The sequence below is a fragment of the Botrytis fragariae genome, assembly GCF_013461495.1.
Source record: "Botrytis fragariae strain BVB16 chromosome Unknown tig00000054, whole genome shotgun sequence".
NCBI lineage: Eukaryota > Fungi > Ascomycota > Leotiomycetes > Helotiales > Sclerotiniaceae > Botrytis > Botrytis fragariae.
The window spans coordinates 289,373-315,915 of record NW_023500993.1 but is presented as its reverse complement, the minus strand read 5'-3'; the positions used below and the strand labels follow the sequence as shown (position 1 = coordinate 315,915).

Below are 26,543 nucleotides of genomic sequence, written 5' to 3'. Positions count from 1 at the left end.
TAAATAATATAAGTTTCTGATCAATTATCACAAATTAGATTTAATATAATAATTATTATAAAAATAGTGTTTTTATAGCGAAAACCACAAGAATTTTAATTGTTTTTAGTATATAATAAAAATAGTTATAGTTTTTGATTATGTAATTTTTCTTATTTTTGAATATTGTTTCTTTTTCAAAAGATATTAATAAATTATTAAATTATGAATATTAAAAAAAATTAATTTTTGTATGATTTACTCGGTAATGAATCACGTTATATGAATATATACATATGTTTGAATCTTTATTTATATAATTAAGCTTATAAAATCTATAATTTACTATATCAATTTTAATTTTTAAAACTAATAAATAAAATATATATGAAAAATATTAAAAAGATTATTATCTATTAGGCAAACGATTATTTATAGCAAAATATCTATTCGACTAATAGAATATATAAATATGTTTGAATCTTTATTTATATAATTAAGCTTATAAAATCTATAATTTACTATACAAATTATGAAAATCAATAAATAGAATATATATAAAAAATATTAAGAATATAGAGAAAATTAATATCTATTAGGGGAACGATTATTTGTATTAGATTATCTATTCGACTAATAGAATATAATTATATAAATATATATAGACTTTTATTTATATAATGAAATTAATAAGATTTATAATTTACTATATCAAATTTAATTATTAAAATTAATATAATTAATAAATAGAATATATATAAGAATATAAAGAAAATTAATATCTATTCGAGGAATAATTATTTGTATTAGATTATCTATTCGACTAATAGAATATATAAATATATAAATATACTTAGATTTTTATTCATATAATTAAGCTTATAAAATTTATAGTTTATTATATCAATTTTACTTATTAATTTTAATTATTAAAATCAACAAAAAGAATATTTATAGGAAATATTGAGAATATTAATATCTATTAGGGGAACGATTATTTATATTAGATTATCTATTCGACTAATAGAGTTTAAAAATATATAAATATATAAATATTTTAAATCTTTATTTATATAATCAAACTAAATATCTATATCTCGAATATGTAACCTCTTTTCAGGAGTTAATTAAATAAAACTAAAATGCTATAATAATCTTTTTTAAAATAAAATTTCTGAGTACAAAAAGAAATATGACTTGAATAAAAGTTTACTTGTTTTGAGAATTAATTTCAAATTTTGTTTTCCTGTCCTACTTCTCATTCGCCGAATGAGAACTTGAGTACTTTCAAGTACAACTCGAATAGATAAGTTATCTATTGTAATTGAACTACTTCTTTTCTACTTTCTCATTGCGAGACTTGAATGAATTGAAAAATAACTCTGTGATAAATATTTGTAAGGTAATCTGAACCTTTATTCCTTTACTCGGATTGAAGTTTGATGATGGAGTGATTTCGTGTTAGTTACGAACGAATGGATATAGCGACAGGAGGAAATATTACAAGTTCAATCAAAGAATCTTAGCTAAGCATCTTAGCGCTTTTATGTTGTCACAAGATCATAATCAAAGGGGAGACATGCATTCTAATACCATTTTTATTCTATTCTACAACTCCTTTATCAATCCTAACCCCAAAATTCAAGGTGTTTCAACACCGCACCACACCACCTCAGCTCATCCGGAGTTTTCACACCGAAACTCCTTATTTGGAGGTAAAAAGGTCTCTGCACTGTTTCTGCGCGGCTTTGTCTTTTCTAGACTTAGCGAAGACATTCCACTTGTGACATCATCTGGTCTATTGAAACCGAATACGGAACGAAAACTAGTCACCTCTGGTGCTGCTTGTACAGCGCGCACTGGAGAGGGCTCTCTGGACTCGTCAGCCCAACTACGAGGACAGCTATATCCAGCGAGAAGCCTACCATAATCACCAAAAAGATTATCGTGCGACGCACGGGGACTATTGGTAAAGTTGGCCACGGGACGGTCATCATTGTTTGATGAACGACGAGCAAAAGATGACCTAAATGATTGACGAGGTTCAATGGCTGGTGACCAGGGACCAAGTGGTCGTCCGCGGAGCCCATCAGTTTCAATAGGGTTTGAAAATGGGCAACCTGAATCAGAAGCAGAATCAGATTCATCCTTTGAGTCTTGTTCTGCTTCGACAACAGTGTCCCCGTCCGGAGAGGCATTTGGAAGTTGCCTGCAATCCTTGGCGTACTCCTCATCAGCTTTATCAGCAGCTGCTTGGGAAATATGAGTCACACCACGAGAATCTTTGGCTGAGATAACTTCGTGTGTACCATCAGCGCTCACTTGGAGGACATTAAATTCCGGTTGTCTTGCCTTGGGATATGACTTTTTTGCATCCTTGGTACTGGTATCAATAGTGCCTTTAGCAACTTCTTGTTTACTGTCGGATTCACCTAGACGATTTCGCATAGTAGTCTCTTTGGAGACTACCTTTGAACATCCTTCATCGTCAACTAGCTTTCTGTAAACCTCTTCGATGGATGGCTGAGCCATAGTACTTGGGTCAATGTTTTTTGCTATTCTTTCAGCATGTTCCTTGTTTAATTTCCTGTCTTAGACAGCAATAGCCTTTGGTAAGCCACCCCAGACTTTTGTTGTATGGGCTTGGAATAATGCCTTTGCTGCAACGGCATTCTCCGGTTTTGGAGTGACACACAGCTTGACATATCTCTTGTATTTAGGTGACTTGTCTCCTTTCAAGAACCAATCAAGACAAGTAATTAGAGGAACTCGATCTGTAGCGTGTGTTTGGGACAAGAAATCCCAGATCCAGAAATCCAGAAACTTTTCCGCCCTAGCAAGAATTTCTCTACCTTTTTGAGGATTCTTCTCAAACGCTTTCCAATCTGCTGGCTCAGGCCACAAGCGGAATTCGACATCCTTTTCGAATACGCTCTGGAAACGTACATGTAATGCAGTTTGAGCAGCTCGGATTTGTGAACCATGTTCTGCAGACCAATATGTCCTACAATCATATGTAGCGGGAGCAAAGGACGTGTATTGATGTATCTTGCCACCAGGTTTCCTCGGAATGAGTTTCGCTTGGTAATTTATCCTTTCCAATCTGTCTTTCTCATAGGCGACGTCCTTTGCATTGATTAATTTTCGTCTTTGCCAGGCCGCAGCACCCATCTCTTCCTTGAGCTTAGTACCGACTCGCATTTGAATTTCTTCTAAGCGACTTAACGGTCTAACTTCTGCAGGGGCAGCAGGCTTGGAAGCTTGATTCGCGTGACTTAGGTTAGATTCTACGAATGCGTTCCCTTCTGCTGAAGCTGCGTCGACGATATTCGTCTTCTTTTCGCTGGCAGGGGGGGGAAGTGTTTCCAATTCGAGGATTTCTTCTTCTGCCTCATCGGTCAAGGATGTCTTCATATCTGATGGATCATCACCGACTAGAGGTTGTTAGCAAATTTTCATTAAAAAGGAGTGTTGTTCATTATACTTACATAGCTTCTTATAAACGGCACTTTCAATTGCCTTCAGCTTTTCTAGCTTGGGCAACGACGCGACCACCTCAAAGTTTGAAGCTTCTTTTTGAGCTTCTTTCAACGCGCGTGAATACTCAGCATTTTCTCTTTCTTCTACAAACAGTCTCTCCAGCATTTCTGCTCTTCTCGACTTGTAAGTTATCATGACTGCCGATCTTTGATAAGAATCGACTTTGTTGTTGTTGTTGTTGTTGTTGTTGGGGAAAAAGAAGTGTTTCCTTTCAGAAACCATACAAATATCAGCTTTGGAAATTGAACTAAATGGAAATCACGTGCGGCATCTACATTCCCTCTTTTTGACTTCACACTGTCAAGCCAACATTATCGGCTTTATTAGAATTAATTTGGATTCCAAAATAGCAGAAGGTTTTGGGTATTCTTGCTACGTTTAGAGCCTACATTGAATTTACATGGTAAAGAAAGAATACAAATAGTGAAATGACGATGATTGATTGCAGCCCTAATATTTGACCGCGGTCCCGTGTAGCTATCTTGACATGGTTCGGAAAATTCAGCATAACTTCTCTTGTTTGCAGAAGATTCACCCATCATAGGCATTTTAGATGCGTCCTGAGTAGGACCCATGGAACATGCAGCAGGGTTTCGAACATAGATTTTTGGGCGAGATCCGAATCTCACTGGGGTTGAAGTCATGGGTGTTGTTTGATTCAGCATTCTCCCCAAAGATTCATTCTCTTCTCTAAGATTCATCATCGTATTGCGAAGCATTGCTCTTTGCTCATTGAACGAGGTATTTTTTATTGAGAGCTTACAAAGCTTTGATCTCAAGATGGTATTTTCATTCTCAAGATCCGAGATTCTTTTGTCTCGCTTTGTCAATGCATCGACAGATTGCATTTCTTCATCAGCTTCTGTGGCTTGACCATGCGAATCTTGCGCAAACGATTTCACGGTAGTTTCTTTCACACTTTTCTGTGTATAAACCTCTACATTGAGCTCTTCTGGAGTCTGCGAACGTCCTCTGCTTTCTCTTGCAAAGTATCGCTCGGAACCTCGATATTCTCCTTGAGAAGAGTTTTCAGCCACGTCATTTTCCTGATGCGCACTTCGCTTCAATTTTTGAGGCTGTGCTTGACACATCAGTGATGGTGCTAGATCTTTGTACCCCCATATGAACCCTAAGTTTGGGCCTTCTGGGTTGATGCCTTCACGTCATCGACGAATCGAACGTGTTGACATCGATCTCGATCTCGGACGTCTCGGAGAACGCGAATCTTCTGCACAATGCCATGGCGGCGTTGGCGACTTGGTAAACGGTAGCAGAGATTCTTTAGATCGACGAAAAGAACGAAAAGACATTTTCAATTTCTTTGAATGAAAATGAAATGTTGTGGGGGGAAACTCCTGAAGATCGGCTGGATACTGAGGTTGCTAAGGTGTATCAGTAAGCGATCAAGGCTGCAGAGAGGAGACAGAAATGATATGGGAACTGAAGCTTTACAAGTGCCCCAGAAAAGCATCACAAACCACAATGTGTGCCAAAGCAAATTGAATAGCATGCCTCTTCAGCAACATTGAACATACTACTTCGATTCCACAGTTCTTCGTACGATTATCAAAGATTGAATCTGCCATTTTCCACAAAAATACGTCCAGAGTTTAATCAATTACTCCGAATATACCTTTTGCGCCTTCCATGCGTCCGAATACAATACGGGAAAATGCTACACTACTCGCTAGAAATCTGATCATGGAGACGGAGAGGATTCTACTGGCTGCCCCTCTCAAAGTACGCGCTTCTCAAATATACTGTTCATTGAGACTCAATGCGAGCGTTTGACTAACCCCGCCTGTGACTTCCTAGGTATTTCCACATCCACAGCGGCACTCATACTTGTGCACTCGCACATACTTACACAAGTAGTCAGCTTCATGAAGACGGCATTTGAGGACACTCATGTCATTAAGGGCGTGTATGAACTCGATGGATTTGATGGTTGGCTACGAAGGAGGTTGGAAGTGCGGCTGAGTCTGGATCAAAATGACGAAAGAAACGATCGATGAGAAGATTCATGGATTACTAAAGCCAAGACGAGACATGCAGATACCAATCCAGATCCCTCCACTTGAATGAGCAGAATTTATGCTAATAATCTTATCTTCCAGACGTTCGGCCTCCGTGCCAGAAACCACACTCTCTTTCAAGACCGTTGACGACGATCACAACCTACCACAACACTGTGAAACCGCAAACTTTGCAATTTATGGTTATCATTATCATCATCATCCGCTATCTACAAGCATCATGATTCTACCTCTTCCCAAACAGGCAGATCAATATCCACAACGATAGGTTTATTGAACCTCTTCCCTCCCCTTCCTTTTCCATGAGGCCAACTAGAAGCCATCAACGCCGCATTAATCACACATGTCTCCTGTCGTCCAATTCGTCCGCATAGAGCTTCTACATCACAACGTAAAGATGGTGGTGCTCCACCTTGTCCTCGAGCTGGGGAAAGTATCTCCTCTGGTATCGCAAGTAATCTTTTCGCTACATTTGAAATTGCCATTTTAGCCGTAGAATTGTTTCGGTGCCATTTCTTTTTATCTTTTGTTCTTTCTTCTGGTAAAAGTGGGAGACCACTTCCAATTGACGTTGTTAGGTTACTGATACTAGCAGTAGGTTCACATGTTTGATTTTCCCAATCTCCAAAGGCCCCGTCGTTCTTGAACGCATTTCCTCCTATTCTTCCTTTTGAAGTCAAATCGATATGAGACATCTTTTTATTATCTTTACCCGGATCTTCCCAACGAACCACACCATCCTCCTTGAATTTAATGTTTGAAGACCCAAGATCCCATTGAATAATTTCTGCACCTCTTCCTTCATGAACATGTCCACATATTGCTAATCGTGGACGAACTCTCCATAAAGCTTGACGTAAATATTCACATCCAGCAGCTACACGATCATTCCTTTCATCGCAATGATATTTTGGTGGTGTGTGAGTAAGTACAATATCCACATCCAAAGGAATATCATCCCATCTTGTGGAAGCATCAGATTGTGGATAACCGAAAGCCCACATTCCTTTTGCTGGGGAAAAAGGAGAACCGAAAATACGAAATGTAGTATGTGGACCTGTAGGTGATGCTAAAGAAACTTCTGCCGCTTCATGGTTAAGGTATAGAATTGAGGGGGAACGATCTAACAATTCTTGACACTTATTGATATCCTGTGGATTTTGATTATGGAAGTAAAGACCATATTGAGAGTAAAATGGTGGATCGAGTGTTATATCATGGTTCCCTTACATAATGATTAGTTTTTACATTATCTTTGTTCGGAATAAATGAAGATGGAAATAGAACGTTTTTATGGGGTTGGTGAATGTAGGGGGATGGATCCCCTAGTAAGACCTGGGTGGATATATTATGCATACCAGCAATGATAATTTTGGCTTCAAAATCAGCATCTTCAATCCATTTGATTGCTTTTTCTAATTCCGCATAGTTTCCTTGATTTGTTAAATCGCCTGCATGAATGAGAACATCACCGGGTGGTAGTTTGAATGATCCATTTGCAACACCATTATGTGTATCGGAAACACAAACGAACCGTGTTCTGCGAGTACGAGTAGTTCGGGTTATTGTAGGTATGTGAGGTTCCGGAGAGGGTGAAGTAAGGTATGAATTTTGAGGCTCATGTGATGATGAGGTAGTACACGAATCTTGAGAGTGATGAGAGGGTTCATATGTTAGACGGTCGAGTTCATAGGAGGGATCGACCATGTTGTGATATTTTTAAGAGTACCCCTCTCTGGTGATGAATGAGTTAGGATTTTGACAGGTCAGGGGTACGATGATGGTCAGTGAAGATAAGTGTGAGGTAGGAAGATATACTGGCCGGCACTGTAGTTTGCAGGAATATAATGAATATCGGAAGAAAGAAGGCACGAAGAAGGTCGTAGTAGCCTTACCCGTTGTCATTAATAATATATTAATGACACATTCCCTTGACGTATAATTGGTCTAATGGGCAAGGGAAAAGACCAACATTCTAGACAAGGCTGGGAAGGGAGGGAAAAGGATAGACTCATCCACTGGGTTGATTTGACGAAATTGCCTCGATGTGTTGATTTCTTGCCTTATACATACCTAATACTCACCCGGATTCTACCCAGTACTAGAGAGACGACATTGCAGGATGATATTCATCAATACCTTCATCTATTCCTCTATCCAACTCGCCTCATCACCTCACACTTTACACACACCCTATACACACCTTACACACACCTTACACACACCTTACACACACCTTACTCACACCTCACTCACAGCTCTCTCACAGCTCTCTCACATCTCACTCACATCTCACTCATACCTCAAACCTTACATCTTATACCTCACACACCTCGCCTCACACACTCTCTCTTTCTTGTATTGATAGACATTGAACATTGACGTTCGGAGAAAAAAGGATTGCTAGGAACCAGGGTACTTCAAAGTTTGTTTTTATTGAACACAGATCAAATTACCGGTCGGATACCTTCTCGACCACCTGCCAAAATGATTAACCAATACCAATCCTGGTTTGTATCCGCTTTTCAACAGTTAAATGGGCACGTTGGGTCACGATGATTTGTTCTACCCATTCAAGCCATTTGGGAGTTCTCTGGTCAAGGACCCAGCATTTGGGAAAGTCTTTCATTTCATTCGTTGATCCACTGCACAAACTGACTGGTCTTCGGTATGAACGATATGAATGAACGATACTAGGACGGACTGATATAAATGTTTAAAAAGCTACCAGGTACTCACCTCTCCTTTCGCAAGACTTAAGATTATTGATCATGATTTCTTATTCCCCTTGTTCAAAAGTAGGCAGTATTCCGTGTATAGTTTGATAGCTTCGTTTTTTCTTATTCATTATTCATGATTTCTACCTACCTAGGTAAATGCTCAAATTACCCGTTCATTCGATCTACTAGGTATTTACCTACCTAGTAGTACCTTGACCATTAACCGTTCGGAGCATTCTATTCCAACTCTCTTCCAACTTCTTCCCCGACTTCTTCTCAAACCTCTTCGCGCTCTCAACAACAAAGAGGGCGAAAGGAAGAAAAGAACTGTGTTGGACCGGTCAATGGTCATAAGTCTCAGTGCGGTCATTCACCAACAGCTTCACTTATCTTCATTTCGGTATTACTTATTCATTAAATAATTTAATTGGTCGGTATAATCGCCGTTGTGTCTCTGTTTGGCACTGCCGCACTGCAGACGCACGTTCACCAGTCCACTACATTCACTATTACATACAGAAAGTCTCTCCTATTTTCCTATCGACCAACCCAGATGATCAAGAAGGATCTATTCAACAATTGAGTGCTAAGAATTCATTCAAGAAAAGTCTTGTTCTAATTTGGTTTGGTTTTGTCACACCTTAACAAAAGATACGAAGAAAGAGACCTTTCGTTCCGCCAATTCGAAGAGATCAAGGCAACTTCATTCATACCAATTACACCAAAAGAAGTCCGGGTACAAGAAGATTGATCGGAAAGCATTGGTAGGGAAGAATTGAATCACTCTTAGGGTGGGAAGGTCGTTTTCGGCAGATCTTCAAATCTTGGGGTGAAAGGTCTTGAATCAGTATGGCAACGATCTCTACATCGCAAGCCCATACCAGCTTGACACCGCCAAGTAGTTCTCACGGTCAAGATTCTTGGAATTATTCTGTGCCAGTAGAGGTAAAAAAAATTAATCTTATGGTTACCTTCGGCTTTTTTAAAGTTGTTATGCTAATTAAACTTTCCTCCAGCCGACCTCACCTTCTGCCGTCACCGACTATCATAATCACAATCGACAAATTTCCCAAACAAACGGTTACCCATTACGTCCAAGTACAGAAACCTTTGGTCCTCGCCTCGATCATAACCATTTGGCTCCAGCTCGCGCAAATGAATTAAATCGACAGAACAGTGACATCAGCGATACTCCTAGTGCTCCTGATAGTTTATTGGATTCATATGGAAATAACAAAGGTGGTCGAAGTATGGATTCTGGGGGGAAGAAAGGTATGAATGGTGGAACGTATGAAATGGATGATGTGGAACATTCTCGGTGGATTCACAGAGACAAATTGGCCCGAATTGAGAATGAAGAATTACAAGCAGCGGGAATCCCGATACCTCGTCCAAGAACAGGAAGCAAATCTAGTCGACGGGATCGTAGTCAAGATGCCAGTAATGCCATTCGAAGTGAGGGGCAAAAAAGGCAGAAGATGGGGGCGAATGGAGATGGAGAAGGTAATCCTTGGGATTTACGATTACCTGAAGAGTCTGCTGGAGATTTAGGTGCGAAAGGTATATCGAAGATACCAATATCGAAAACGAGTCCCCTACCAATACCGATCGATTACCTCGAACGAGACACACCTATAGCTCGGAAAACAAGCAACAATTGGTATGACGAGGAGGACCCATTATCATTTAAGCAAGCAAGAAGCCGGAGTCACAGTGTCAAAAGTTCACTTATACTTGATGATGCTACACAGTCTTCTTCAAATGTTCCAATGCCTACTCCTGCCAGAGTATCACCTACACCTGCTCGTGCATCGCCATCCGAACGATCTCCTACAAAGAAAGCGCCAGGACGGAAAGGATCTATTGGCGCAAATGCCGCACTTCCCGGAGGTAGACAAACATCAACACAAAGACAAAAACAAAAGCCGAGCGGAACAAACGCGCCAGATATACGACCAAAAACTCGTTCAGGCGACTTAATTAATACATCAAAACGACCTGAAGGTGACCCACCTTGGCTGGCTACTATGTACAAACCTGATCCTAGATTACCTCCCGATCAACAAGTAATTCCGACTCATGCAAAACGTATGCAACAAGAACAATGGGAGAAGGAGGGTAAATATGGAAATGTTTATGATAAAGATTTTAGGCCATTAAATCAACAGGGATACAGACCACGCCCGGATTCATTTTCGCCACCACCAGATGGACCAGAGGAATCAAAGTCAGAAGAACAAGCTCCAGAATGGCCATTAAGCGCTCCACAATCTCCATCACCAGTTTCGCCAGTCTCACCTGTTTCCGCCATGACTCCTAAATCACCTACATTAAGTACGGGTCCTAGATCACCAGTGGAGAGAGCATCAAGTTATAGCACAATGCCAAAAATCGCAACTGGTAAACCGCAAGGTGTTAATATCCCAGATCCTAAGCCACCAATTCGTGTTCAAGATTCTCCTGAGTCGAGCAAAGGTTGTGGCTGTTGCGTCATCATGTAATTTTTTGAGAACGGATGTGGAATTCGTTCTCTTCACCAATACGGAGTTTTTTCCCTTTTCTTTTCTGTGTAAATTGAGCTAAGCATGCAAGCAAGCAAGTTTTATGGCGTTTACGGAGCTGATGGATTCATACTTAACTTAAAGACTAGGTCTGAGCGATCGCCAACTTTTTTTTTTCCATTTCATTCATTCGTGGATAAACACATCATCAAAGAAATTCATAATTACTTGTTGAAACTTTTCCATCTGCACTAATTGTCTATTGAGATCCGGAATTTGTGCTGGGCACGCGACATAACATTAAATTTCATTGATGTGGTAGTGGGGGGAGGAGGAATAAGATGAAGATGGTGGGGTGAGGGGGAAAGGAGGAGGGATGGAGAGAAAGAAGGATTGATGACGAATTTTATGAATTTACCACACACTCCAACAGCAAATTTCCTAATAATCCTTTTTTTGTTTTGTGCCGTCATTGTGGCATAAGGGGTGGCTTACTCTTTTTGTGTTTCTTGTTTTGATTCCCCAAAGCGATTTTCAAAGATGCGATATTGTGTGGCTAGGTGGAGGATGCATGGGCACGAGGGGAGATTCTGATGGTAAAATTTGAAGACAAGTGGGCGCAAGTGTTGTGGTTTGGATTGAAGGGGAACTTTTGTCGGTGAGGGAGGGAAGGGCGCTTGGGCGAGAGAATGGATAATTTCAAACTGGTTAGCATCTTATGCTCAGCATTGCTTCAAGGATCCAGGGCGACTACAGTTACAGCTGTCGCAAATACGAATGCGAATGTGAGCGATATTATTGCATCTTGTGCTGTGGCAATTGGAGGCCAGGGGCAGGCAGGCAGCTTAATTGGGAGTGAAGGGATGGGATGGAAGGAGAGGGAAAGAGGAGCAAGGAAACGGAAAAGGAAGAGGAGAGGCAGAGGGTCAGGAAGGAGTGGGAGTGGGAGCATACGTGCTAGGTACCAGGTAGTATAGACAGCGAGTAGATAAGTACCTAGTATGAAACTGAAAAATATTGAGAAATCGAGATATCCTCTGCGTTCACGTCCACACCCATGCTGATCTGTCTGTGTTGCTCAAGTGAGTAGCGGTATGCAATATTATTGAGGACTTCCATCATGGAATTCCAGTCCAAAACCTTGGTATCGATACCGAGAAACGGGAAAGTTCCTATGTTGTGCTTTGAGCTGCGAGCGACTTACGAGTGGGTGGATGGATGTGCAGATGGGGTTGAGAGGGATGTATATATAGCTTTGGGTTACCAGAGGTATGGGGCGGGGCGCGCTGTATTTAAGTGTGTATACAAGGGTCATCGTGATCTCGGGTGGGGGAGATGGGGCGAGGAGTGAGGTAATAAATCTAGGATAGACATAGAATCTGTTTTACTTGAACATCAATGTGGGAGTTGGTCTGTTTTTTTAGTTACGAGGACAAGGTCTGGGGTCTTGCGGGGTTGTGAGTTGATGTCTGGAAGGTTTTAGTGTGTTTCGGTGCGGGAGTTTGGTAGGGAATTCGATGTCATGGAAATGAAATTCTTGTCTGTTGATGTGTAGCAACTGGTGTTGAGAAGGTAGGCTATAGTATAAGTAAGTTCATTTCATGGAAATAGATAGATAGTATTACTTCATTCTTAAATCAGGTCAAGGTTCGAGAGTCACAATTGGCATCAATAGGATTTCTACTTACATATGAATGTTTTCATATTTTATATTTTGTATTTTTTGTTTGATTGATAGTTGATAGAGAGACAAAGGAAATATGGAAATCTGTATCCGATGAATGACAAAATAAACAATGGAAATCTAGTTCAACAAATGAAAATTTATAAAGGAACGTGGGTAGCGAGACCAGCTCAGCCATTTCTTACTCGTTTTCTCACCTGTCTTCGATTCTTCAGTAGCAAGACCAGCTCAACTACTCCTCTTCTCTCCGTCCTCTCACCGGATTCTCACTTACGGATCCGTTAACACACAATTGCAGAGCAGTCATGCATTAACATCACCATCGATGATTCTTTGAATGAGCTGAAAGAGTTCATTTGCCTTGGTCTGCAAATCTCCCTTTCCTGTCCATCGATCCGGATGCCATCTCAACCTCTCCTTCTTCATCATCTTCTCATCGAAAACTCCGCTTCCTCGAAGCGTCATCTCGACTTCGTGATGGCAAACCCCGAGAATCTCACCCTGAACACAGTTATTTCGCGCACAACCATGTTTCTTGAGTCGAGGAAATTTCTGTGTGTTGTCCTTGATGAACGCCGCTGCCGAGGCAGAGAAGTCATCGAATGCGTTTCCGTAGGCCGCCCGATCGGAAGTACTCCATTGCTTGGCATATTCCCATTGGGTCATGCTTTCGAAATGTTTCTTTTCCTTGCGAGCTTGCTCTTCGGCTTCGCGGCGAGCTTCTTGACGATGTTTCTTCTCGGCGGCTCTCTGGGCTTTCTGCTCTTGTTTCTGTTGCTTGGCGCTCTTGGCTTGAGTGCTGCCTTGGAAGAACTGAGAGTTTCCCGATGAGGTCGGTGTGGTGTGGGCGCTGGATCGATGGGTTCGGGATCTTCGGGGAGGAGATTCTTGGTACCATGTCTCGCTGCGGGAATCGGATTGGGCTTGATCGTAAGCTTCGCGGGCGGCGCGGGCTTCCGATTGACGTTCTGCGTTGGAAAGATTGGCGCGGCGGGCGCGTTCTTCGCTTGTCAAGGGCTCCGAGGTCCAGGGTCCAGATCGTGATCGGGATTGGGTGGAGGGTCTTTGTTGCTGGGATCGTTGGTTCATCTCCTCTTCTACATCTAACGGTGCGTGGCTCCAGAATCTGGAAGACATCCTGGCTGTTGCTGGGTTGTCTGGTTAGAGTCTGGATTTCGTCGTGTTTGGAATCTTGCGAAAAGCTGGAAAGATGTGGTGGGTGTTGTAGTATGGAAGGAATGTAGAACTGATGAGAATAAGTATGAGTAGATACTAGGTCGATATGTATACACAAGCAGTTGGAATTGTTCAATTGTAGTTCAGACATATTGAGATTTGTTTCAGGGGGAAGCTGAAAATTAACAATGTCATTGTTCAGACACTCCTTTGTGGAGGTGATATCCACTGCACCGAAGTCTTTGTCGAAGAAATCTCTTTGTTAGATCGGGAATTTCTTTGTTGAGTCGGCGTTTAGATGACGACAACGCAATGTTGAATCTGAGAACAACAGCAAAGGCCAAGCCCGAGTTCTACAAGCATTCCAGGGTCCCAAGAAAATTCGATTAAGACCGCGCTGGGCTGGCCCTGAGCCCCCCCTCACTGCCGATATTGACCAATCACCGAACCACAGTTTATACTGCACTGAGATGTACACTTTATATATTCCTGTTATCTAGTTCAGATATAGTCTACCTATTTGAATAATATGGTTTTTGTTGCATATCTGATACACCACGGTACAGATCAGACCCGAATCCTCTACTTTTTCAATAGGCACAGGAAGATCACACTTAGAGCAAGCCTAAATCTTTTTGGGGCTGATCTTCTTCATTTTACAAAAAGGGAGCCTATATTTACCCCCCGATTTTACGATTAATGGGAGTATGTGGTCAAGTTTACTTAGCCATCTGCTAAAATGCAGTGGGAGGGAGAACTGTTGAAGTTGGCCAAAGAGAGGGGATTTACAGGTATTGCTACATGGTTCAATCATGATCAGATTGTTATTGACGACGACCCGGACACTATTTCGCATTTTCGACGAGACATGAAATTTGGAAGGCCACGAAAGCTATGGAGCAAAGCCTCTCGACTTTGCTTTTTTTCGATGCTTCTTTGTAGACCTGGGATCTCTAGTGAGCTTACCTTGGTGAAGTGAACTTTGAGTTCGGACTATCAAGTTCATAGTCATGCAATAAAAGAGTAATCTTGCTATGTAGCTACAAAGGGTTCCTGTGGGTTTGACATCAATCCATCACCTTGGTTACTCTTTCGGGCATGGCATTGGAGTTTGAACCTCGTTAAGATCAAAAGAGAAGGATAAGAAAGATAAAAGTGAAAAACATCATGGGTTCTGAGACTATTGCAGCAGTATCGCCCTAGCAACTTTTCAGCCCAATAGTTCCGTTGGTTTTTCGATATTTCAAATAACTCAGCTGTAGCTATTTCACTGCAAGTTTGGCACAGATAGGTCAAAGCAGAACATTTTTCATTGTTTCAAATTTGCCGTGATTGCAAGAAGAGATATCCATTCGTCAAAGATTAGAGAAATGAAATGACAAATCCTATCATATCTCCTCCTCACTTCCATATTCTCCATTCCAGCTTTCTCAAACCCTCACCTCATTCTTGTGGCGACTACAATTCACCTTTTCCACTCCATAAACGCTCGTAAAACTGAGTCCTGAAGCTCGTCGGCTTCTTCTCGCTACCCATGACGATTGTAATCTTTTCTGCAAGATCGTTCCAGAAATCGCAGCTCGCCGCAGCCACCTGACCATCGGATCCAAGAGAGTAGAAAGTATGTTTAGGATTGGAATACTGCAGACCGACCTTCAGTGCGTTTGTCAACTCTTTATCATCGTCAGTTGTTGCTTCCCATGCGAGTCCCTTGCCCTGATTGAGATAGTTTGGATCGCCAGTCAGTGCATGAGCAGCAAAGTACTGTTGGTATCTCGAAGCTAAAGACACCCATATACTCTCGAGGACTTCAGAGCTCCGGTCAGGGAGCCAAGGAATTATCCTTTTGATAAGGCCAGCGACATCGACCTTCTTGTCCCAAATGATAGCAAGCAAATCAGAACCGTGTTGAGCCGGTGGAATTTCGTATCGCGTGGCATAGACTTTGGAATTCTTCTTGTATGCCTGGTAAATCTGATAGTTGTTGCAAACGAACGTCGAGTCGCGTAACACTACCATGAGACGCCTCTGTTGGTTATCATTGTATGCACTCGAGGGGTATTTGTCCTCGATATTCTGCCTCACTTCTGCTAGTTCATCACCCGGGAAGGCGAGAGTGACAAATTCTGTGAACTGGGCTGCGGTTTTAATATTCTTGTCGGCGAAGAGCCTTGCCTCGTCGTATACGTGAGAAATCATTAGAGATTCAGTGCTAACGTGTTTGCCTGAGATTCATGATTAGTGATGTTCTATCAGTAAATTGGAAAATTATAGCAGGAGATGAAAGCAGTTGCGTAGAAATCTGTGTACCTTGCTTGAATAAATTCGCTGGGAGGTCTGGCACCAGATCCCCGTCAACAGCAGGTCCGAATGGAAACAATCCCAAACTCAAGTGTCGATTGACAACATTTTGATTAGCTACTTTCAGAGTCTCTGTATCGGCATTTCTTAAACACTCGAGAGCATCTTCGTCAGCGCAGTTTGCTTGTGTTGTGAATTCGAAAAAGGTTTCTTGCAAAACACCTGCTCGATCATACGACCACTGATATGATGGACTCCAGATGGCGGCCCTTTTGAAAAGAGATGTTTCCTTGGCACCACCATAGGCAACGAGGTGATGGAGAATTGATCCTCCACCAGCAGAAAGCCCCCAGACACTGACAGCGTTTTTGTCGCCGTTGACTTGGCTGATGTATCTTTGAACCCAGTCCAAAAGCAGACGCTGATCATGCAGACCTGCATTAGGCTGAGCATTCTGTTCCATGTAAGAGCCACCCAAGAAGCCAAATGCTCCGAGTCGGTAATTTCCCGTCACCCAGATGACACCATTGTCGGTAGTTTTGCGAATACCTGTTCCGTCATATGCAGAGTAAGGTCCATCTAGTGTATTGAATGTCGTATTTTTTCCACCGAATATGTAGGCTCCACCGTAGATGTAGACAATAACAGGGAGCTGTTCGTCACTCTCCTCCTCCAAAACCCAACGGGGGACGTAGATATCAAGAAAAAGACAGTCTTCACTTTGGGTAGATTCTGGTGGAGGCTCAGTAGTAACCCCTGAATTTTTAGCAGGAGGAAAGGCTTGGATACAGTTGGCGCCGACACTGCTGTCTTGAATTTCTTTGTTGTTTTCGATGGCATCAGGATATTGAGGAGCTGCAAAGCGGAGAGGACCGACAGGGGGTTTAGCGAATCGGACGTTTGAAAACCGAACAGTCTAGTTGTGTCAAGTTGTCAGTGAGAACAAAACTCAGCCGGATATAGAGAGGGGAATGCAGAAGTAATACAACAATCACTGACCTGTTCTTCGTCTCCGTAAAGTTCTCCCCTATATGTACCCCATGGGAGGGTCAATGTTGGAAGGTCGGCATTGGAATAATATGACTTCCCATGTTTGGCATTGATGGTCCAGAAAAGAGCATTGAAAATGAGGAACAGGAAAGATTTGTAAAACATTCTGAGATTATGTATTGGGTTTGAGCCAGCAACCAAACTTTGACCCGTGATATATCAAGCAAGCAGCTCTACAGCTTGGTTCTTATAGGATTGTATGGAGTGAACGTGCCTAATGCTGGAAACATATGATGGAAAGATCGGCTCGTTGCGCGCTCCCATGCATTTGCTATGCTCACTAGCCGTATCACTACAACAGAGCTGTCAGACTGCTTTCACGGGTCTACAAGGCACTGTAATCATTGCTCTGCATTCAAAATGGGACTAGCCATGCAGATACGACCAGCTCTCTTTAGCTTTGGCACCTTGTCAGATAAGTAGTTAGCTGCACCCCTCATCACGTCACATCATCCCATGAATGGCTTAAACATACAGTAGTATATTCATCAAATACGTATTATGTTGATTTTACATAAATCTTCTGAATGTGACGAAGAGGTAGGTGTGGCCAGCGCACGGTAGGGAAGTCTCCGAAACAAATCTGCCATCGATCGAAAACGTAGAGATGCATTAGTTTTGCATATGTACAATTCGATAGTGTGTGCTATCCTAGCTGCAGAGAGACCGAAGATATGGATCAATCACATGGATGAGAGATTATTCAGATCTCAATTCCTAAGAGAAGGGATCTACAAGATCATGTCGCAATGTGCGGGGCTGATCTGGCCGGAAAAGCAATCAGAGATCCGATAAAATCCTAGTACGCGCAGACCAAAAGTACTTGGCGATGTTGTGTAACGTTTAATATGGTGTCTTTTTGGGACAAATAGTGATAACATTCAACTTTCTGGTGCAGGTCGCTAGTTTTCGGTATACATTATACAATCACACAATTGTGTAATCGTATAATCGCTTTGAAATTAGGCATTTGATTAGTCTATAGAGTTAATTAACTACATGAACTAGTTCTTTTTTATATATTTCTTTTGTGAACAAATAAATGCTTGGATCATGCAATTTTACGATGGTAAAATTGTAGAATTGTACGATATTGTCATGCCTAGGCCTCTGCCTAGTCAATGACATAAATAGTCACATGATCAATCCCTATATAGGTATTGATATTATAGGAAGACCTTTCTTCCTTTAGCATAGTTCTTTTATCTAATTATCGATCTTTGAAGCCATTTCCATATTGCTCCTTGTGAAGCGTGTGACAGATATACACTGAAAACTAGCAATCTGTATTAAAAACCAGTGATCTGCACTAAAAAGTTGAATTTTGTTAACTTATTATTTGTTTCAAAAAGACGTCATATTTAACGGCATCAAATGCAAATGATTCGTCCTCTTCCGAAGCACACAACTCCAGAGGTTAGACTACGATACGTGTACGACTACGATGCTTCGTGGCGAGTTTCACATGCATTCAAAAGCATTCTGGGTAACGGTTCCCGAAACAATGGAATCTGCCCAATTCATCACAGAGTACATATCAAGGTCCTCGCTTTGTGTGACCATATCATAATTCTTCTCTACGAAAGACGGCTTCTTCCCGGATTGCATGTGATTGGTGAGATGCAAATGAGGAGTATATGCATGGCTTTTCAGCTCGAGAGTTTCCGAGCTGAATGAGTACTTCTCAGCTCCTTTTTCTGCAGCGATCGATCTCAATGGTAATGGCTCATCTTCAGAAGATCGGGGATCACATGAAGAAATTTTCGGTAGTACACTGGCTTTTGCTATGTATACGGCCGAATTCTGTCACTATTTGTCCCAAAAAGACGCCACACACTGTGTTGTGTACAACAGGATGTACTGCTACCATGACAAAGTGACCAAGGGGGGATAAAGCGGATTTGGTACCTCTTTAGCCGATTAGATCCTACTAACCTACAAGCAGGGACGGGCACCCGGCCAGGTTTACTCGGGTATGCCCGGGTACATGTTCTGGGTATTTTGATAAATATCTCACCTACTATACGTTACAAAATAGAACAAAAAACTTATGAAATCTCATTAAATATTAGTATATCTTTAGGTATAATTATATAGTACTTATAGGATTTGTAAAGCTTTAATCCTAATAAAATTCAACCAATTGGATTATAGAATCATAAGATAATTAACGTGGTTTATCAGTACATAGCCTATATCAGTGGATAGCCCACTTTCACCTCAATTTACATTTTCAAATTCATATTTCTTAACAATTATTGAATCAATTAATTAAAGCTATTATAAATCTAATAATCTAAAATCTATTATATTATTTTTATAAATTCTTATATTATAACCTATCTTTTCATATTTATTATAATATTAATTAAAAAATACCTCTATATTAGAATTTCCTTTATTTTGATACCTATTATATCGAATTTGAATATTAATCTTTTATTGAAATAATATATTTATAGCTTTTTATTTAATAAATACTTCTCTTTAATATAATTGGTTTTTTTTTGTATATCAATATTTATTTAATATTTTATTTGCTTTTCGAAATATATAAATCTTTATATTCAAAAGTGTATTCTTATATATTAATTTTTTTATATTTTTAGCTAAAGTTAATATAATCTCAAATAAAGATATAGAAAAGCTTAATTGATAATAAGTTATTCAAGATTTAATTAATGTTAATTGAAAAAGTACTTTTATAGGATTATAAAATATTTGAGAAATCTAAGATTCTAAATTGGAAGAAGAAGAAATAAATATATAGATTTGAATATCTAACTTAGAAAGTATTACTTTAGAATTAAATAGAATTAATTCTATTTCTTGAAACTTTGATTTTATATTCTGATTTGTAATTGATTATTAATATACAGTTTTAAAAACTATAAAGAATTCAATCTTTAAGATATAATTGATATATACCTTTATAAATTCCTCAATTTGTATATTATACTCTTATTTTAAAATATTAAAATATTCAATATCAAAAAACTAAATTAAATGATTTGAATACAATAGTAAATATACATATTTAATATTATTCTTTTTGTAACAGTTTTAGAATAATATTGATTTATAGCTTTTATATCTATTTAATACTAGTATTCTATATTTGTTCTTAATTCGATTTCTTATATGTTTATTAAAGTATTTCAATTATTCTAATTCTATCTTATTATTTATTTATTTATTGCTTATAGATTTAATAGCTTAATTTGTAGAAAGATTAGTTTCTGTATATTAATTGAAAAGATATATTTATTCTTGAATTATTAGAAATGAAGATATATGTTACGGGAGCTGCCTCTAGGGTCACGTGGAAGTGTCTAGAGATTTTTTAAGGTAGTTTAAACTAAACTTCAAGTAGGAATTCAATAAGGTTGTAACTGGTTGTAATTCTTGTAATTATAGTAATAAAACTAATGATTGTTCTTAAGCACAAAGCTTTATATTGTAATGAAATCTATTTCTTATATAGATTTTTGTATTGAAGTCGATCGACAAGTCGATCGACAAATCGATCGATAAGTCAATCGGCTTTTGATTATATGACATTTATTCTGTGATTTCTATTGTTCTAGCTTATTCTTTTGTCCTAAGACTAATCCCCTGGGACATTATTAATTCTAGTGAAGCCTTTTTGCTTACTGTGTTCTATCTTTCCTAGGACCTGCTGTCCTGAAAACTATATTCTAGGTTTCTAGGGTATCCTATAACTAATACTATATATATGCCTGAGGCTTTCCTTGGGTACCTAATGTCCCCCGGTATACTACAGCTGAATCACTGAGGCCTATAATATCATTATAGCCTATAGGTTAGTGATTCCACAGCCTGTTACTAATCCGTTGTAACAATATAGTATTTCCCTTATTATTATTATATATGATTACTATTGCTTATTCTTAATTACTTAATTGTATAGTTTTATTTTTATTATATCTCTCAGTATTAATAATAACTATATTAGTATTTATAATATTTATTATAAAACTGGTTTCATTGAAATTCTATAAATTATAATCGAGAATATTATATTTTGTTTATATATTCAATATAAATCGGAATTAGTTTTTAATAAATATAGAATCTTTATAAAAAGCTTTTTGAAAATTATAAATATATTTAAAATATGTTTTTAGCTCTATATAATGTTTAATAAATCGATGAATTTAGAACTTTCTAATTCTTTTTACATCTTGAAATTTAAGAATATAATTCACTATATCTTCTACTCTTTTTTATTTAAATACAAAATCTTTCGAATCCATATTAACTATATATTGAATAATGATTTCCTCTTTTAATTCTAAGAGATTTTAAGATTTAGATTGAATTTCTATATAAGAAAATATATTATTAATTTTATATTATAATATTAATTATAGGATATTATATAGTATTACAACCTTTCAAGTATTTAGCTTTTTATTTTTCTAAATAATTGTAATAATAAGTAATATATAGACTTCTTTATTATTTGAATTCATTATGAGTTATTAATAAAACACATATTAAAATAAGGAAATTAAATTGAGATGAAAGTAGGCCATCTATTAATATAGGCCATGTACTGATAAACCACGTTATATAACATGTTAACTTAGGAGATGTAGAAGTCAATTTCACGTAATATACGACACGTGATAGTCTCAGTAATACGGTTACCTAACAGGCTATATTAAATGAACCTTAGGCAGGCATATTGGTCCCCTCCGAGAGGACCAAGATCGATACCCTTAGTAATACTAGAGCCCTTCCACTACAGTAATTTTCAATATAATATAACATCGTATAATTATATTTAAATCATTAAACATACTAATGATAAACTCTTTTTCAGATAAAAAATATAGGATGATCATATAATAGATACCCCAGATACCCCGGATATCCAATATATTTTTTAGGTTTTCTGAGTATCCACTCTACTATACTTGTAGGGTAGGGTAATACCCAATGAGCTCAAGAAATGCCGGATAGAGTACGGGTGCTCATGCCGGCATACAAGGGCAGCTCTCAGATTGCAGTCAGTGTCTTTGTTCCTACTTACGCTCGCGGAAGTCATTTTCGAGCGCTGCCCAGGAAGAGCGATTTTTGGTGACGCCGCTCACACTTGCATGTCATTTTTACACTAACTCTTCCCGCAAGCTCTCGATGTCTTTCGATTGCTCTAGGCTTGCGTAATTGACTTCTTGTAACACTAACGCTCTCCATGGTGGCATCCTGGCAACAAAACACTTCGTCAAAACTTGCTTTGAGCTGCAGTCATAAGTCATTTTGTATGCAAGCTTCTGTAGTTGCATGGAGTGGTTTAGTAACTATAATTCAATCACCTAAGAATTTTTAGATATTGAATCAATGTCAAAAGCTTGATAAAATTATTTTTTTGTACATGAGTTTAAAAAGTACATATAGTGTCAGGGTACAGGTAAAGACTTATATTGTACCATAAGGGTAGAAGGACTATGGAAGGAAGAGACCCTACTTATAAGAAGTAAGGCGCGCTAGTGGTGTAAGCCTTAGGCACGAAGGCAACTACAGAACAGGTAGTTGGCGCTGTGACATGTAGATTGACTAATATATTAAAATGAGACCGAAGAGGGGATATTTATTGAATAGATATCAATATGAAAATTTGTATTTCTCGAAAAGATAAAATTAAAATTAAAAATTTCTCTTCGTCGAGGAAATGTTCATATGATTTGAAATATTCTTTAACAAGATATCAAGTACTGTCATATTAAAGCTGGAAAATTAGGGGCTCGGTTATATTGACCGAGACACGCGAAGTTCCGGATGAAGTGCATTACTATCTTATTATGTCCGATGAAGAATACATGATGGACTAATAATCGGCAATTGAGGTTGCATCATTGTAGCGTTAACTAGACATGGAAACAATGTGGACTGATCTACCGTCCTGGGTTCAGTCCGGTCTCTTAAACCGGTAGGCATTTTTCTCGAGCATTTGGCTTCTAGTTCGAGATGAGTTCCTGCCCCTGCTTCTCAAAGATTGGGTGAACCCACAAGAACTCATACTTAGACATCTTAATCCAAAATTACTACTGCCATATTGTGAGCTACCTGAATCTGTTAATATGAAAGATTCAAATAGTTGCACCCTTGTCTTGGAGACGTTCGTTACCTACGAAGGATGTCGCAAGATTAGGATGGAAGTTTGCCTCAACGAGTGTCATCAAATGCTACGAGTTCAGGATATGTGTTGACTGATATGACACCAGATTGAGAATCATCCAGTGGGAAGGCACTAACATCGAACGCTGTTCCATTTACTAGACTGAATGGGGAGATTTTAACTTGTCAAGCGAGGACAAAATCTTCACCACAGGTAATTTCGAGAGTGCGGAAAGATATAGGTTTTCCATGTTCACATTAAAAAGTACCATGATGAACTTTGTGCTCGTATCAATTCCCTTGAGTAAATGAGTAGTGTCAAGGGCAAAAGCTTGAGATGTAAATAGTCAGGAAAGCAGCGCATACTCAGCTATCAAATCATAAATGGGATGTTCTCTTCTATACTCCTCTCTCCAAGAAGTGACTCCATCGTTGTGGTACTCTCTTGTCAATGGACCAGTATATCCAGAATAGCAGCGACGCCACACTATTTCATCTCGTCACTCTGAAGCGATTTCTGTATTTGATTCACATGCTGCATTACCCGAGGTATCCATTATGTACTCGATGTAAGACGGAAGTATTCTTCACATATCATCATCAAATTCGTTGAGTCGATTCAATCTAGCGTGAGTTGCAACTTTGCTGCTTTCAGCAGATCGAGTGACTTCAAACAGTCGTATATGCACGGTAGAGTAGTAAATGTCATTTTCTTCGTTGGCCTGAAGTGACGTTAATGCGGCTCCTTGATCGCGGTATCTGTGCTTTGTAGTCAACATTATTGTGCCTGGCATTATCATGGATGCGAGTGGTATATACTCGTTAGTTTTTAGCTCGAAAGGATGTTACAGCAAGGACATGCTTTGTACTCATAATTTATTCGGGGGGCGAAGGTTCTGGAATCATTTTCGTGTGGGCAGAGTATATGACTGACATTTAATGTGCATGTTCTAGCTTTGTAGCAGTTGTTAGTCATTTCGAAACTAATCTTTCAGTAAGAATTAGAGAGTTCACACATCCAGTAGTGTAGGTCGATCTCTGTTTCGAAGTATATGCTGGACTAGTTTAATGCCCGATGGATATGTCCCATCTCCCTAGGATCAGCCAACTAGCTATATATTACTCATTCCTTCGGCCATGGCAATTCGTCAATGACCTCAAGCTAGTAAGCTATCCAGTCAAATAGTTACTGAAGCATTTACGAAGCTAATCATTCTTTACCTTACATACCAGCGCTCATGCTCTCTCAAACTCTAGGCTTATGCGTCTTATGTTTGCAATGTCACTTCTAGATATGAACAAACAGTTATTCATATTCCACGCTCTCTCATAAAGAATACTAATGCCATGGATCACAACATCAAATGGTCCAGTGTCAAAGATCACACATATAAAACATGTACATCGACACTTAATCCTGCAAAAACTGTAAGAATAACATAACTATCCTAACTTTTCTTGATCAGTAAATATATCTAGCTTTAAGATATTCGACAATGTAGCTTAGATTTCCTACCTTCTCTTCCACAGGAGACCATTCCCAACCTCTAGCATGACAAGTAAATGACATGACACCTCCCAAAGTAGCTTGGCTGTTGAATCGATGACTGAACAATACTCGATGAGTGAGTGACCTCTCAAGTTCCTGGAATATATGAAACCATACACATGCCAAAAATACCCTTTGATTTTTGCAAGTATTGGATAAAATTCCAAATTCTATTTTGATCACAGCACTTTGAATCCCCACAAAGCTCGATGGAACTTATCTAATTCTCATGAGTCCCTAGAGCCATAAACCCTTCACTTTCTTTCACTATCCAATACTATATCCCAGAATTCTAGATTCTACTTAGATCATAGCTATTCCAATCCTCTCGAAACCCGACGAGATTCATTCAAATCAGACAAAGTTGTAAAGAATGGACCTCTCAAAATCTTTCAAAATCAGAAACTGCACTTCAAACCCAAAATGTATGGACTGATTCTGTATAACTCCCAGCCTTTCAGTATTCGACGAGATACATTCAGGACCCTGGAAACTAGCAATAAAGTACTATTCGAATCCTTTCAATGCCCAAAAATGCCTCTCAAAGATACAACTTTTAGCTCCACACAAAGTGCTTCCTAGCAGTACAACACTCGACGAAACAGTTTGAAATTGTATAATGCCTTAAGCTAGAACAATTCTCTTCTCAAGATTTTTGTCGAATTACCCCCAAAACCAGGAATTCAACTTTGTAAACTCTTCTAGAAATAACAACAAGAGATGAGATACTGTATAGTTCAGATTCAGATACAACATAAACATTCAAAGCATACATCAGACAATAACCAACTCAAATTCACCCACACACTAAAATACCACACTCAAATACCGCACTAAAATTTCCAAGCTAATTCCCCCTCGAGGGTAGTTCGCTTAATAACTAGCATATCAATCAAAAATTCCCTTCATCCATTTTCAATTCTAAACAATCACCTCCCACCCATCGACACCCTCCCAACCCAACAAAAACAATTCTCTTTAAACAAACCCTTCTTCGATAAATAAATCACCATGGCAAAGATCAAAGCAAAGGCAAAGAAATACAAGACCAGAGCCGCAAAGCGCAGAGCCGAGTGTCGCGCAAAGGGTCTTCCCCTCCCACCTCCCAGAACCGTCTTCCTAGCTCCTAGACTCATGGTTTTGCTCACCGCCAAGGAGAAGCGTGTTTATACCAAGAAGTATAAGTGTAAGTTTCCTTCCATATTTTTTTAACCTAACTTTGCAAGGCATAAAAGCTGATCTATGATTATTTGCATAGGGACTATGGCCATGCAAAGCTTTAAAGTCGACCGTACATGGAAAGAGGTTCTCAAAGAATACGCCGAGTTCCCATTAGCTTATTTGGATCGCGAGAAGTATGTCAACTGGGGCTCGATCAGAGATAAACTCTCTATTAATCGAGACCAACTTGATGATATGGAGGGAGAGCAGGATGATCGTGCTGCTTTGTTGGTTAAGGTATGTTTAATTGGCACCGATACTAAAGAGATCTTGACTAACAGTCAACCAGCACCTTGCCGACGAGGCAAGTGACAACTAAGAGGAACCCGATTCGCAACTTGCTGCTTTGGGTATGTACGCTTACTAGTAAATTTGGTGGAGAAAGACATCTAACGAACAGACTAGGACTAGACATGCAACAAATGCGACATGCGACAAACGACAAATGCGGCAAACGAACCGGTACGAACCTTTATGATGGCACGATTAAATGGATGGATGGGTGATTTTTGGGCATGGCCTACTTAGGTACATTATTGTGATTTTGCGGGAGTTCTGGCGCGTGCATACCCGATATAATAGTACAATACAACACAATACATCCTGAAAACAAGCTTTACAAGTGAAAACATGAGATACTCT

At 39.2% G+C, this 26,543-nt stretch overlaps 6 protein-coding genes across 6 annotated transcripts; 2 read left to right on the top strand and 4 right to left on the bottom strand.

Moving 5' to 3' along the window:
* Positions 1-1,656: 1,656 nt before the first annotated feature.
* Positions 1,657-4,610, bottom strand: Bfra_004868 (uncharacterized protein; the record flags this gene model as incomplete). Its single annotated transcript, XM_037335259.1, has 4 exons — positions 1,657-2,534; positions 2,601-3,413; positions 3,468-3,727; positions 3,982-4,610. The coding sequence occupies 4 exons, from the start codon at positions 4,608-4,610 to the stop codon at positions 1,657-1,659; spliced, it is 2,580 nt and encodes an 859-aa protein (XP_037192354.1).
* Positions 4,611-5,773: 1,163 nt separating this feature from the next.
* Positions 5,774-7,262, bottom strand: Bfra_004867 (putative ser thr protein phosphatase family protein; the record flags this gene model as incomplete). The annotated part of the gene is made up of 2 exons (XM_037335258.1): positions 5,774-6,780; positions 6,914-7,262. The coding sequence occupies 2 exons, from the start codon at positions 7,260-7,262 to the stop codon at positions 5,774-5,776; spliced, it is 1,356 nt and encodes a 451-aa protein (XP_037192353.1).
* A 1,862-nt stretch (positions 7,263-9,124) lies between these two features.
* Positions 9,125-10,776, top strand: Bfra_004866 (putative dna-directed rna polymerase ii subunit rpb1 protein; the record flags this gene model as incomplete). The annotated part of the gene is made up of 2 exons (XM_037335257.1): positions 9,125-9,220; positions 9,292-10,776. 2 exons carry the CDS (start codon positions 9,125-9,127, stop codon positions 10,774-10,776), a joined length of 1,581 nt encoding a protein of 526 aa, XP_037192352.1.
* A 1,987-nt stretch (positions 10,777-12,763) lies between these two features.
* On the bottom strand, positions 12,764-13,787 carry Bfra_004865 (uncharacterized protein; the record flags this gene model as incomplete). The annotated part of the gene is made up of 2 exons (XM_037335256.1): positions 12,764-13,598; positions 13,753-13,787. The coding sequence occupies 2 exons, from the start codon at positions 13,785-13,787 to the stop codon at positions 12,764-12,766; spliced, it is 870 nt and encodes a 289-aa protein (XP_037192351.1).
* A 1,307-nt stretch (positions 13,788-15,094) lies between these two features.
* Bfra_004864 (putative carboxylesterase family protein) lies at positions 15,095-17,092 on the bottom strand (the record flags this gene model as incomplete). Its single annotated transcript, XM_037335255.1, has 3 exons — positions 15,095-15,861; positions 15,947-16,853; positions 16,937-17,092. 3 exons carry the CDS (start codon positions 17,090-17,092, stop codon positions 15,095-15,097), a joined length of 1,830 nt encoding a protein of 609 aa, XP_037192350.1.
* Positions 17,093-25,691: 8,599 nt separating this feature from the next.
* Positions 25,692-26,220, top strand: Bfra_004863 (uncharacterized protein; the record flags this gene model as incomplete). Its single annotated transcript, XM_037335254.1, has 3 exons — positions 25,692-25,866; positions 25,939-26,138; positions 26,191-26,220. The coding sequence occupies 3 exons, from the start codon at positions 25,692-25,694 to the stop codon at positions 26,218-26,220; spliced, it is 405 nt and encodes a 134-aa protein (XP_037192349.1).
* Between the last annotated feature and the right edge of the window lie 323 nt (positions 26,221-26,543).